Source organism: Mobula hypostoma, chromosome 28 (assembly GCF_963921235.1).
Source record: "Mobula hypostoma chromosome 28, sMobHyp1.1, whole genome shotgun sequence".
Taxonomy (NCBI): domain Eukaryota; kingdom Metazoa; phylum Chordata; class Chondrichthyes; order Myliobatiformes; family Myliobatidae; genus Mobula; species Mobula hypostoma.
In genome coordinates this window covers 29,398,237-29,412,005 of record NC_086124.1, presented here as the reverse complement: position 1 = coordinate 29,412,005, position 13,769 = coordinate 29,398,237, and the positions used below count along the sequence as shown (strand labels likewise).

At 48.8% G+C, this 13,769-nt stretch overlaps 1 protein-coding gene across 1 annotated transcript in view; it reads left to right on the top strand.

The window, feature by feature from the left end:
* Positions 1 to 13,769, top strand: part of LOC134338818 (ubiquitin-conjugating enzyme E2 N-like) — a 28,569-nt gene that overhangs the window by 5,266 nt on the left and 9,534 nt on the right. The window contains exon 2 of the mRNA XM_063034893.1: positions 13,322 to 13,568. Coding sequence (XP_062890963.1) covers positions 13,322 to 13,568 — 247 coding nt within the window. The remainder of the gene's footprint in view (positions 1 to 13,321; positions 13,569 to 13,769) is intronic.

Below are 13,769 nucleotides of genomic sequence, written 5' to 3'. Positions count from 1 at the left end.
CAACACAGCACTGAGGTAGAACAAGCAGAAACAATGACAGTACAGGTACAAAGAAAGTGTACGGCAGGCAGACAATAAGGTGCAAGCTGACAAGGTAGATTGAGAGGTCAGGAGTCCATCTTATTGTACTAGGAAACCGCTCAATAGTCTGATACCAGCGGGGTGGAAGCTGTCTTTGAGACTGCTGGGACGTGCTGTCAGGCTTTTGTGTCTTCTGCCCGAAGGGACAGGGAATTGAACTCGGGTCAACCGTGCTGTAGAGCATTGTGCTGGCCACTATGCTACCCTGCTTCCCCACACTGGAAGGATTGACAGAGTCCGTGGGGGGGAGGCTGCTGTCTGATGTTTTGAGCTCTGTCTTTATGTATATTTAAGGCAGAGGTTGATAGGTTCTTGATTGGCAGGGGTGTGAAGGGATATGGGGAGAAGGGAGGATATTGGGGCTGTGAGGAAAATTGGATTAGCCATGATGAAATGGCGGAGCAAACTGGAATCGAATGTCCTAATTCTACATCTTATGATGTCCGTAAATCTCCGTGGTTCCTTGTAAATATGAATTAAACATGAAAGAACACAAATAGAACAAAAATACTTGTCTATTGTGGTGCAAAGTGGTCACAGTGTTCCTGTGCCGAGGTGGCGATTAGGGTTGTGCTGGTGGTTTCAAGGACCAAATGGTGAAGGGAAGTAGCTGTTCCTGAACCTGGTGGGATGGGACTTCGGGCTTCTGTACCCTCTGCCTGATGGGAGCTGTGAGAAGATGGGATGGCCCGGATGGTGGACGTTGCCTTCCTGAGGCAATGACCAATGGGGGAGGGATGTGCCTTTGATCTTTTGGGCTCAGTCCACTGCTCTGGAGATTCTAACGTTCCTGGTCAGTTGAACTGCCAGACCAGACCATGAGGGATATCTGCAGGAGATGTCGCTGAACGATTCAGTTGCATCGTAACTGAACCTTCAATCTGATGGACGTCGGCTCGTAATTAACCCTTGGTGGCCAGGAATTGCTGGCCGACAAATTCTGCATAGGAGCGGGTCACTCCCCGCCCTTTGGACCTATCCTGTACCCCTACGACATCTTGGCTGATCTGTGCCAGGCCTCGTCTCTTCTTCTGTGCCGGCTCCCCTTCACCCTTGATCGCCCCTGAATATCTCAAGTTCAAGTTTGTTGTCCTGGGCATGAATGCCATGAAAATTAGCTCTTTGCAGCGGCAACACACTAATTACAAAAGTAGGTTACATAAACCTGAATTAATATAAACTCGGGGACCACTTTAGTAGGTACAGCGGTGGTCTGCTGCTGTAGCCCATCCGTTTCAAGGTTTAACGCGTTGTGCTTTCAGAGGTGCCCTTCTCCACAGAGGGAGAAGGATCAGCCATGATGAAAAGGGATGAGTGGCCTAATTCTGCCCCTGTGGTCCAGTGGTCACCACTATTGTAACGGGTGGTTATTTCAGTTACTGTCACCTTCCTGACAGCTTGAAGCAGTCTGGCCATTCTCCTCTGACCTCTCACTAACAAGGCATTTTCACCCACAGAAATGCCACTCATTCTGTGTAGACTCCAGAGACTGTTGAGGGTGAAAATCCCAGGAGATCAGCAGTTTCTCAGATGCTCAAACCACCCTGTCTGGCACCAACAATCTTTCCATGGTCAAAGTCACTTTGATCACATTTCTTCCCAATTCTGATGTTTGGTTTGGTCTGAACAACAACTGAACCTCTTGACCATGTCTGCATGCTTTTATGCATTGAGTTGCTGCCACATGATTGGCTGATTAGATATTTGCATTAATGTACCAAATAAAATGGCCACTGAGTATAGAATTCACACAGTAAATTAAACATAATCACACGAGTACAAGTCCTGAGAGGGTTAATGTTAAAGTTTTTCAGGTAGATTCATGGAACAGGTTTCCCCCGCCATCTGAAGGTAGAGCGTTCTTATGAAACGGTTCGTAAGCCGGAATGTCGTAAAGTGAAGAAGCAATTACCATTTATTTATATGGGAAAAATTTGTGAGCGTTCGCAGACCCAAAAAATAACCTACCAAATCATGCCAAATAACACACTAAACCTAAAATAACAGTAATGTATAGTAAAGGCAGAAATGATATGTTAAATACAAGGCCTATATAAAGTAGAAATACTTTTCTACAATCATTGCCGCACTGTCCACCGTAGCGAAAATCTCACGCAGGCGCTCTTGGCAGAAACACTCTCTCCAGTAACCTTTAAGCTATGAAGCTGCCAAATCATACCAAATAACACATAAAAATACACAGCCCATATAAAGTAGAAATAATGTATGTACAGTGTAGTGTCACTTACCAGAATCCGGAAGACAGCACTGAGCACACTGATGATGGTGTGTTGGGCTGAGTCGTCGGAGGTTGGGGTGGTGCAGTGGACCCCAATCTCCGGGCCACGGACCAATACCGACCCACGAAGCATGCAGTGGTGCAGCAGTAGCCTGGAGGCACCCAGCACATCTTTAAGAAAAAAGCCGAAATAAGCAAGCTAATTAATTAGGTGCCGCCCGGCATGTAAATGTTGGCCCAGATCAGAGGCGACACAGTCGGCAATCGCCTCTGATCTGGGCCAACATTTACATGCCGGGTGGCACCTAATTAATTAGCTTGTTTATTTCGGCTTTTTTCTTAAAGATGTGTTGGGTGCGTCCGGGCTACCGCTGTACCGCTGCATTCTTCGCAGCAATGTATTGGTCCACGGCCCGGAGGTTGGGGTTGTTGGACACTGGGGTGTCATCTCATCATCGTCTGTTTCCATAAGGGCAGGCAGGTCATCTTCTATGTCTGCCTGCCTCGATGTCGAAGGTTGAGGTTCGTCGTCTGCTGTGGCTGATGTGGAAGGCTTGAAAAACGACAATATGCTTGACTGCTTAGCCTCGCACATTTTTCTATCATACAGTTCTTTGTAAGCACTCAAACCATCCTGCAAATATGCCCTAAACCTACGTACCCTATCAAAATTAAAGTCGTACTTTTCTGCAATCATTGCAGCGAAAATCTCACGCAGTTACTTCACGTTCAGTTCCTGGATGACTTCACTTTCAGTCCATTCACTACTGCATTCGGTTTCAATTGTTATCCTTTCCTCTTCCAATTGCATCAACTCTTCATCTATCAGTTCTTGGTCATGGGATGCCAAAATCTCTTCAACATCATCTTCGTCAACTTCCACAAGCCAAACTCACTTCGTCCTTACTTGTTCACCGCGATCGAAATGCTTAATTATGTCTAGTTTTATGCTGAGTGTAACACCGTTACGAGCTCTTTTAGGCTTTTCTGATACTTTAGAACTCATCTTGCTAACGGATGCTCAAAATAAATCGACATAAAGCACAGATGCTCACAGGCACGTGTTTAAGCAATGCCGGCTAGAATGCAGTTCCGGGGCAGGAGCTTGGCTGCTTGGGGCAAGTGCTGCCTTTTATTGTGTGCTGTCTTTTTTTCGTAACAGTGAAACCACCTTCTGTTAGCGAAAACAGGTAACTAATGTAGGTCTTTCGTAACAGGGAGGTGTCGGTTCGAAAAGCAGGGGACACCTGAATAGCTAAATTATTTTATTCTTATCACGTGTACTGTTGTACAGTGAAAAGCTTGTCTTGCAGACTGTTCATACAGATCACATTGCAATGAGGTGGAACAAGGTAAAACAATAGCAGAATGCAGAAAAAAGTGTTACAGTTACAGAGTGTGTGCAAGGTGCGAGGTGTGAGGGCCACGACGAGGTTGATTGTGAGGACGGAGGGACTGTAAAATGGCCTCAGACAGGAGATATCTAAGATGTGTGTTGTTCTTGAGTCTTGTAGTGTGTGCTTTAGGCTTTTGTATCTTCTGTCTGATGTGACTGCACTGGAGAAGATTCACGAGGACATTGCCTGGGAAGGAGAGTTTCCATTGTATGGAGAGACTGGGTCTGTTGTCCCTGGAGTGGAGGAGGTTAAGACCATAGCACAGTACAGGCCGTCTGACCCACTATGTTATACTAACCTTTTAAACTACTCCAAGATCAATCTAACCCTTCCCTCCTACGTAGCCCTCCATTTTTTCTATCATCCATCTGCCTCTCTAATGTCACGTTTACCATGGTCCAATAAAAAGCTTGAAGCAGTTCTGTGGGTGAAAACGCCTTGTTAACGAGAGAGGTCAGAGGAGAATGGCCAACTGGTTCAAGCTGACAGTAACTCAAAGCTCTTAAACGTGTTTACGGTATTGCCTCCACCACTGCCCCGGCAGTGCACTGCATGCACTCTCCACTCGACATAACACTGACATCCCCCCCTATATTTTCCTCCAATCACCTTAAAATTATTCCCCACATTTTAGCCATTTTCACCCTAGAGGCTATCCACTTAATGTCATCTCTATCAAGTCACCTCTCATCCTCCTCCACTTCAGAGAGAAAAGCCCTAGCTCGCTTAACCTTTCCTCTTACGGCATGGTCTCCAATCCAGGCAGCTTCTTGGCAAGTCCTCTGCACCCTCTTGAAAGCTTCCACATCCTTCCTATGATGAGGTCAGGTGACCAGCACTAAACTCAACACTCCAAGTGTGGTCTAACCATAGCTTTATAGAGCTGCAACATTACCACATGGCCCTTGAACTCAGTCCCCCGTCTAATGAAGGCCAACACACTGTACAGCTTCCTAACCACCCGATCAACTTGCACGGCAACTTTGAGGGATCTATGGAGGTGGATCCTGAGATCCCTCTGTTCCTCCACACTGCAGAGAATCCTGCCATTAACGTACGCTGTCAGTTTAAGAAAGTGGTATATAAAGCGACAGCTTCTATCCTGCTGCTTTAAGATTATCGTACAACGTGATGGGTTCTTAACCTCATAATCTACCTCGTGGTGACCTTGCACCTTACTGTCTGCACTTTCTCTGGAGCTGTCACACTCTGCTCTGCTGAGGTAAATTGGATTAGTACTGTCCCATACACAGTCCAGGATTTGTCCTGTGTACCACTCGTCTAGATCAGTTCCTTACAACAAAGGGCTGAACCATGGATAACAGAATAAAAGTGTTACAGTTACAGAGAAAAGGAGTGCTGTCGCAGGGAGGCAGCTTCATCGTCAGGGACCCTCACCACCCAGTCTGTTCTGTTCCCTCAGGTCCCACACCACCAGAATCAGGGACAGTTACTACCCCTCATCCATCAGTCTCCTGAACCAGTGTGGACAATTTCACTCACCTCAACACTGAACCGATTCCATAACCTCCAGACTCACCTTAATGGACTCTACAGTTCATGCTCTCAATTATCTATCTGTTCTCATTATTATTTATTTACTTTATTATTATCATTTTTGTATTTGCATTTTGTCTTCCGCACATTGGTTGTTTGTCAGTCTTCGTGTGTAATTTTTCATTGTATTTTTTGTTCTACTGTGAAAATGAATCTCAGGGTAGTATATGGTGACGTATACAGTTTGTACTTTAATTTTTGTTTTGAAAGCGCAGTGTAGGTAAACACTGAAATACAAGAGCCACGACCAGGTAGATTGTGAAGTCAAGAGTCTCTTGTACTAAAAAACTGTTAATGATCTCATGGCAGTATTGTGCAAGAGTCTTGGGTAGGTATGTGTGGGGGAAAAAAATTATATAGTGCGTAAGACTTTTGCACAATACTGTATTTGTCAACGTGGAGTGGAGAACAAGTTTGTAAATCTGCTGGGAGCAAAGGACTTTGAGAATAGCGAAGATGGAGCACCCATGGGATGGGCGTTGGAGGTGACAGAGGAGGAGTGCCAGGGTGGGGGTGGAGAGGGTACAGACACCCCCAGCCCTGAGACCCCAGGCAAGGTCATTTGATTCCAAACTATTGTTTTATTGATCATTACAGAATGTCTCTCTGGTGCTTCCTGCTCCCTCCCCTCTCCCTTCCCCTTTTCCCAACCATGATTCCCCCACTCCCTGCCCCCTTCCCACTCTCAGTCCACAATAGAGACCCATATTGGAATCAGGTTTACAAGACTCAAATATGTCATGAAATTTGTTTTTTTGCGGCAGCAGTACAGTGCAATACATAAAACAATTTCAGTAGTTATTCCTGTCACAACGGGGAGAAGCCTGGTGGAGTGTGCTTTCAGGTTTGTACCTGATGGTGGGGGGGAGAAGAGAGAATGTCCGGGGTGGGTGGGGTTGACTGCATTACTGAGGCAGCGACAAGTGTAGACAGAGCACTAAGTAAAAGGGAAGACAGAGGAAGTGCAGACTTGTCCTGTTCCACTGACACGTCAGTCAGTGATGGTAAATCGGATTCTGCGGATAGGATAGGATAGGTTTCTGTGAAAGTGCTGAACTGTGATGTCAGCGGGGAGGAAGTTGTCGCTGAACTGTGATGTCAGCGGGGAGGAAGCTGGTGCTGAACTGTGATGTCAGCGGGGAGGAAGCTGTCGCTGAACTGTGATGTCAGCGGGGAGGAAGCTGTCGCTGAACTGTGATGTCAGCGGGGAGGAAGTTGTCGCTGAACTGTGATGTCAGCGGGGAGGAAGCTGTTGTTGAACTGTGATGTCAGCGGGGAGGAAGCTGTTGCTGAACTGTGATGTCAGCGGGGAGGAAGCTGTCGCTGAACTGTGATGTCAGCGGGGAGGAAGCTGTTGCTGAACTGTGATGTCAGCGGGGAGGAAGCTGTTGTTGAACTGTGATGTCAGCGGGGAGGAAGCTGTTGCTGAACTGTGATGTCAGCGGGGAGGAAGCTGTCGTTGAACTGTGATGTCAGCGGGGAGGAAGCTGTCGTTGAACTGTGATGTCAGCGGGGAGGAAGCTGTCGCTGAACTGTGATGTCAGCGGGGAGGAAGCTGTCGTTGAATTGTGATGTCAGCGGGGAGGAAGCTGTCGCTGAACTGTGATGTCAGCGGGGAGGAAGCTGTCGTTGAACTGTGATGTCAGCGGGGAGGAAGCTGTCGCTGAACTGTGATGTCAGTGGGGAGGAAGCTGTCGCTGAACTGTGATGTCAGCGGGGAGGAAGTTGTCGTTGAACTGTGATGTCAGCGGGGAGGAAGCTGTCGCTGAACTGTGATGTCAGCGGGGAGGAAGCTGTCGCTGAACTGTGATGTCAGCGGGGAGGAAGCTGTCGCTGAACTGTGATGTCAGCGGGGAGGAAGCTGTTGTTGAACTGTTATGTCAGCGGGGAGGAAGCTGTTGTTGAACTGTGATGTCAGCGGGGAGGAAGCTGTTGTTGAACTGTGATGTCAGCGGGGAGGAAGCTGTCGCTGAACTGTGATGTCAGCGGGGAGGAAGCTGTCGCTGAACTGTTATGTCAGCGGGGAGGAAGCTGTTGTTGAACTGTGATGTCAGCAGGGAGGAAGCTGTTGTTGAACTGTGATGTCAGCGGGGAGGAAGCTGTCGTTGAACTGTGATGTCAGCGGGGAGGAAGTTGTCGTTGAACTGTGATGTCAGCGGGGAGGAAGTTGTCGTTGAACTGTTATGTCAGCGGGGAGGAAGCTGTCGCTGAACTGTGATGTCAGCGGGGAGGAAGCTGTCATTGAACTGTGATGTCAGTGGGGAGGAAGCTGTCGCTGAACTGTGATGTCAGTGGGGAGGAAGCTGTCATTGAACTGTGATGTCAGTGGGGAGGAAGCTGTCATTGAACTGTGATGTCAGCAGGGAGGAAGTTGTCGTTGAACTGTTATGTCAGTGGGGAGGAAGCTGTCGCTGAACTGTGATGTCAGTGGGGAGGAAGCTGTCATTGAACTGTGATGTCAGTGGGGAGGAAGTTGTCGTTGAACTGTGATGTCAGTGGGGAGGAAGCTGTTGCTGAACTGTGATGTCAGTGGGGAGGAAGCTGTCGTTGAACCTCGTGGTCTTCAGGCACATTTACCTGCTGTCCGATGGCTGGCTGTGACCCTGCACGCACGTACACCCTGTGCGAATGCCCTAGTCACTTTTCATGTTTTAATTACTGCTATTTCACATTTATTCGACTGCTTGTTTCATTCTAATAGCTACATCTCCAACTGGTACATGAGCAGCTGAGAGTTGGACTGGCAGTCCCTACGAGGGACTGTGAGGACAGCCAAGGAGATCATTGGAGGCTCCCTCCCATTCATTGGAGACGTTTTCAGGAGTGCTGTCTACGCAGGGCCCACAGTATTTTCAAGGATCCCACCCATGCATCCACCCTCTTTGACATTCTACCATCAGGCAGGAGGCTCCAATGCATAAAGTCGGAACAGCTGCTTTCAGGCCATTAGGCTTCTGAACTCGCTGCCGCATCGCATTCCGAGTGTCACCGGTTAATCTGTTCTGTACTTCACAATATTTAATTTATGCATTTACTTTGCTTATCTATGCCTAACTTGTTTGTAGTTTTCTTTTTACTTTCCTAAGTTATGTGTGTGTTATGCGTACTAAGGTGCTTTACAGCCTGGTCTGGAGAAGCGTTATCTCGTTTGACAGTATACATGTATGTAGTTCAATGACAATAAACTCAACTTGACATTAGACTGTCTTAAGGCTGATTTGTACTTGTGCGTCAAATGTACACCGCACCTCTCCCAAAGTGTAACTACGCGTTGCGGTGATGCAGACCGCAACAACTGTGATTGGTCCGCTTGGTAGCATCGCATTTCCTCCTACGCTGCAATAGCTTCCCATCGGGCGACTGAAGGGCAGGGAAGGAACTCTGGCTGTAATGCTTTCCATAAGGCTTTACAGATCTCCGAAATTATGGAGGACCCTGTGCTTGACGCCAGTTTGTAGCTAGCTGCTACAGCCTGTTGACTTCCACCTGAAGCTAAAACTGGAATGGTGATTGCCAGTCTCTGAGTATACTGTGCGTACACTGATGCAAAATAAATGGTTGGAGACGATGAACCAAATCGTCAAATCTACCTGCCGACATCCGAAAATATTTGAAATGCATTTCCTCGTCCATGTCTCTCAGTGGCCAGACAAGCACAGAAAATTCACCCTCCTTCAGTTTCAGTCGCCATTGTTTGGAGTTTGAATTTCCTTGTGTTGAGTTTCACACCAACGCACAAGTATAAATGCTCACAACGGCGTAGCCCACTTGCGTAGGCTACAGCGTAAGCTGGTACACACAAGTATAAATCAACCTTTACAGAAACACACACGTCGCACTGTCAACCCTCAGACCACGTCACTCAGGGACTTGTGGTAATATAGTTAGGTACTGTCACAATATACATGCTGTGTGGTTGAGAGACAATAACTTTGAAGAGGGGATGGCCCAGATGGTTGGGAGGGGGTGCCCCTGATGATGTCTCTCTCCTTTCTGAGACAGTGCCACAAGGATGTTGCCAAGTCTGGAGGACCTGAGATCAATAGGTTAGGACGTTATTCCTTGGAACGCAGAAGAGTGAGAGATTTGATGGAGGTAAACAGAATTATGAGAGTACAGATAGGGTAAATGCAAGCAAGCAGGTTGGGTGAGACTGCAACTGGAGTGGGTTAAGGGTGAAAGGTGAAAATTTAAGGAGAACATGAGGGGAAAGTTATTCACTCACAGGGTGGTGAGGGTGTGGAACAAGTGGCACATGCCAGCTCGATTTCAACACTTAGAAGTTTGGATAAGTACATGGATGGCAGGGGTGTGGAGGGCTGTGGTCCTGGTCTATGCCAGGTTGAGGGGAGTAGATCAGTTTAATTGGTTCAGCACAGACTAGATAGGCCAAAGGGCCTGTTTCTGTGCTGTACTTTTCTATGGCACTTTGTGATCTCTTGTGTTCCTGCAGCTTGGAATTTCTGCTGATGAATCCAGTCAGAAGGTTTACCACCATACATAGAAAACCTATGGCACAGTACAGGCCCTTCGGCCCACAATGCCGTGCTGTGAGGAGGGGAAGATGGCGACGCGACGGCATCTCCGGTGAATGATATCTGTAATCCGCCAAGTAGGGGACCGTGTACAATTCTGATTTGATGGAGACGGACGTGAGAGTATGGAGGAACATCTGGAGAAACTTCTGAAATGCCCGCTTCACTGCGCTGCTACTGTGTGGTAACCGGAATCTCCGGAGCAGAAGGCCCCGAAATCCTTGGCTTTGCGTGTTTCAGCGGCCGGGGCTAGGTCGAAGGCGCTCGGCAGAGGATGGCGCTCGGGAGGCTGTATCGGAGGGGCTGGTCAGAAGCTCGAAGTTTTCGGACGGATGGACTCAGTGTCGGCTGGGGTCGGCTGCTTCCAAGGCATCAGCAAGTTGACGGTGCCTGGAGGTTTATGGCAGGGAGTTTCTCCCTTTTGCCGCCTGCTATTGGGGACTCGGGAGTCGATCGACTCGGGGACTTTGAGACTTTTTTATCGTGCTCATGGTTTGTTCTTTATCAAATTATGGTATTGTTTTGCACTGCTGTAACTATATGTTATAATTATGTGGTTCTGTCAGTGTTAGTCTTTGGTTTGTCCTGTTTTCTGTGATACCACTCCGGAGAAACATTGTATCATTTCTTAATGACAATAAAAGAGGACTGAGGGTTCTCATAATCTAACATCGTCTTACTTTAGAAATTACCTAGGGTTACCCATAGCCCTCTATGTTGCCCCTCATGGCCCCTTTACATCTATCCCCTCCGACCCTAAATCTGTGTTGTCTAGTTTTAGACTCCCCCACTGTGGGGAAAAATACTGACAATGCCCTTCATGGTTTCTGTGGAAGTTTGTTAGGGGTCTTCAATGAAATGCTAAATCTTTAAGTCAGGGGTTCCCAACCATTTTTTTAATGCCACAGAGCCTCAACATTAGCTGAGAATTGCCTCGGACGACTCTGGAGGCTAAATCATTTGGTACATTTATAGCAGAGGTTGATGGGTTCTTGATTAGTCAGGGTGTCAGAGGTAGGAGATTGCAGTTGAGGGGGAGAATAAATCAGCTATGATGGAATGGCAGAGCAGACTCAATCCTACTCCTATTTAGGCACTGTCGTGATGGAAAACTACCTTGTTACAGCATCAGGCACGTAGCAGCAGAGATACAAAATTCACGGGAAAAACATAAGAATGGGACTTTTTGGGTCTCACCTTTCCACTCTATATTCTTCAATAGGCTTGCTGCATGTTCACCTTACACAGACTCCACCCCCCCCCTCAAATCTGACTTCCACCACTCTCCAGGGACGGAGATCTACCTCCCTTTTCGAGGAGCGCTGCACACCTCAGAGTGAAACGATCCTCTCCCTCCTTCAAGAGTTTCCTGCAGGTGGGGGCATTGCCATGTCTGCGCCACCCTGCCCCCTCAGGATGCCGTACATTTCCACCCCGACAGGACATGTATCAACGAGCTTGTCAACGTGCAATAGGTTTCAAAGGTACATTTGATGTCAGAGAAGTGTATGCAATATACAACCTGAAATTCTTTTTCTTCGCAAACATCCATGAAAACAGAGGAGTGCCCCCAAAGAATGAATGACAGTTAAATGTTAGAACCCCAAAGCCCTCCCCAACTTCCCCCTCCCATGCGTAAGCAGCAGCAAAGCAACAACACCCCCATCAGCAAAAAAATATCAGCACCCCCCCACCAAGCACTCAGTCGTGCAGCAAAGCATCAATAAAGACACACACTTGCAGTACCCCAACGATTACTCATTCACTCGGTGTAATTCATCATACTCTCTCTCTCTCTCTCTCTCTCCCTCTCTCTCCCCCTAATAAGGGAAAAAGAGGTGTCCCCGTTTCACAGCAACAGGGGAAACCGAAAGCAACTCGCTGATTTCTGGTGTTAAAAGTCTGTTGCGTTGCTTTTTCCAAGCTCTGTGCCCAAAGAACTTGGGTCTCTGGGCACGCAGCCAGCTCGCTGCTCACAGTCTTCCGTCTCCCACAATGCATCAGGTGGCGGCACCTCCCTTGAGTCCGCCCGCCTCCAGAGTCGCGGAAACCTGGCACCCTGAAGGTGTGCTGGTCTTTCAGGCCGCTTCTGTGGCATATCGAGAAGCAGCTGATCGTGAGGCCCCGAGAGCTGGTCCCATTTCCTTAAAGAACTATAGTCAGCGTGTAACTCCAGGTCAGGGTCTTCAAAAGAACCTTCAAAGGGAAAAAAAGAGATAGTAAGGATAGAAATAGAGCTGCTTCCGAAAATGCAAGCAAAGGAGGCGCCGTTAGACTAAGCTGCACAAAATTTACAAGGATGTTGCCAGCACTTGAGGAACTGTGTTATAAAGGAAGGTTGGATAGGTTAGAACTTTATTCTTTGGAGTGTGGAAGGTTGAGAGGAGATTTAATAGAGGTATACAAAATTATGAGGGATATACAGAGGGCTAAATGCAGGCCAGCTTTTTCCACTGAGGTTGGGTGAGACGTAAGCCAGAGGTCATGAGTTAACGGTGAAAGGTAAAGCATTTAAGGCAGGGGTTCCCAACCATGAACCGATACCATTAAGGAAGGGGTCCGTAGACCCCAGGTTGGGAACCCCTGATTTAAAGGGAACCTGAAGGTGAACTTTTTCACTCACAGGGTGCGGAAGCAGGGTTGAAGTGGAATGTGGGTTTCATTGTAACATTTAAGATAAATTTGGCTAGGTACAAGGATGGAGGGCTGTGGCCCATGTGTGGACTGGTGTGACTTGTCAGAGTAACTGTTCGGCACAGACCAGGTGGGCCTCCTTCAGTGCTGTGGTGCTCTATGAAACTGTTATGAACACAAGGTGTTGTCGAGAGAGAGGACTAATTTCCCTCCCCAAGAGTGGGCCTGCTTAGTCTGCCTGGGGCTCAATCCAATGCCGCCCTCCCCGTGATGAGGGATGGGGTGGGAGGATGCTTTGTGGCTGAGGTCCGGCCAGGCCAGGAATGCTCCATGCACACAGTGCGTTAACTGCAGGAACACGATCGTGGGAATGGCTGCTGACAAGGTTGAGGGTCTGTCTGGATGTCTTATCCCTCAGTGCTGCCTCTCACACAGAGCTGAGGTGCCTCCTGGCTGCCCTCTCCTGCAGAACAAAATCCACCCCTTCCCCAACTACCGCCTCTCCCTCAGCTCAGAGAATTATCCTGGTCTTCTCTTCCAAGACTTGGAGATCCCACCTCAGCACACTTCCTGCAATATGGATATCCCTCCTCACCATCCTACCCACCCTCGGGGTAGAATCCCTCCTCTCTGTCCTGGTCCTCCCTCTTCGTGGCCCCTCCCTCTCTACTGCCCATCCCACATCGCTCTGCCCTCACCACCTCCCTCAGTGATGCCTCCTTCCTTACCACTGCTTCAGCGCTCTCTCCTCCTCAATGCCCCTCACTCAGTACCCTCCCCTGTCCGTCCCTGCCCTCAGGGTGGTGCTTGTTCAATACTCCCACCCCCAGGTGCTGCTTGCCTCATGTCATTGCTGACACCCCTGTGCCTCTCCCCAGGAGACGCAGCGGCTGCTGGCAGAGCCGGTGCCGGGGATCCGGGCCCAGCCGGACGAGGCCAACGCCCGCTACTTCCACGTGGAGATCGCGGGGCCACAGGACTCGCCCTTTGAGGGGGGCAACTTCAAACTGGAGCTCTTCCTGCCCGAGGAGTACCCGATGGCCGCCCCCAAGGTTCGCTTTGTCACCAAGATCTACCACCCCAACGTCGACAAACTGGGCCGCATCTGCCTCGACATCCTCAAAGGTGAGGGCCAGAGTCTCCATACCCTTAACCTAGCCTCCCTCTCCCCATCAACATCACTGTTCATCTTAGGGGTGACGTCGGGGTGGAGACTGTGGGGGTGTGTCAGTGACGTTGGGGTGGGGACTGTGGGAGTGTGTTGGGGTGGCGACTGTGGGAGTGTGTCGGGGTGACGTCAGGGTGGGGACTGTGGGAGTGTGTCGG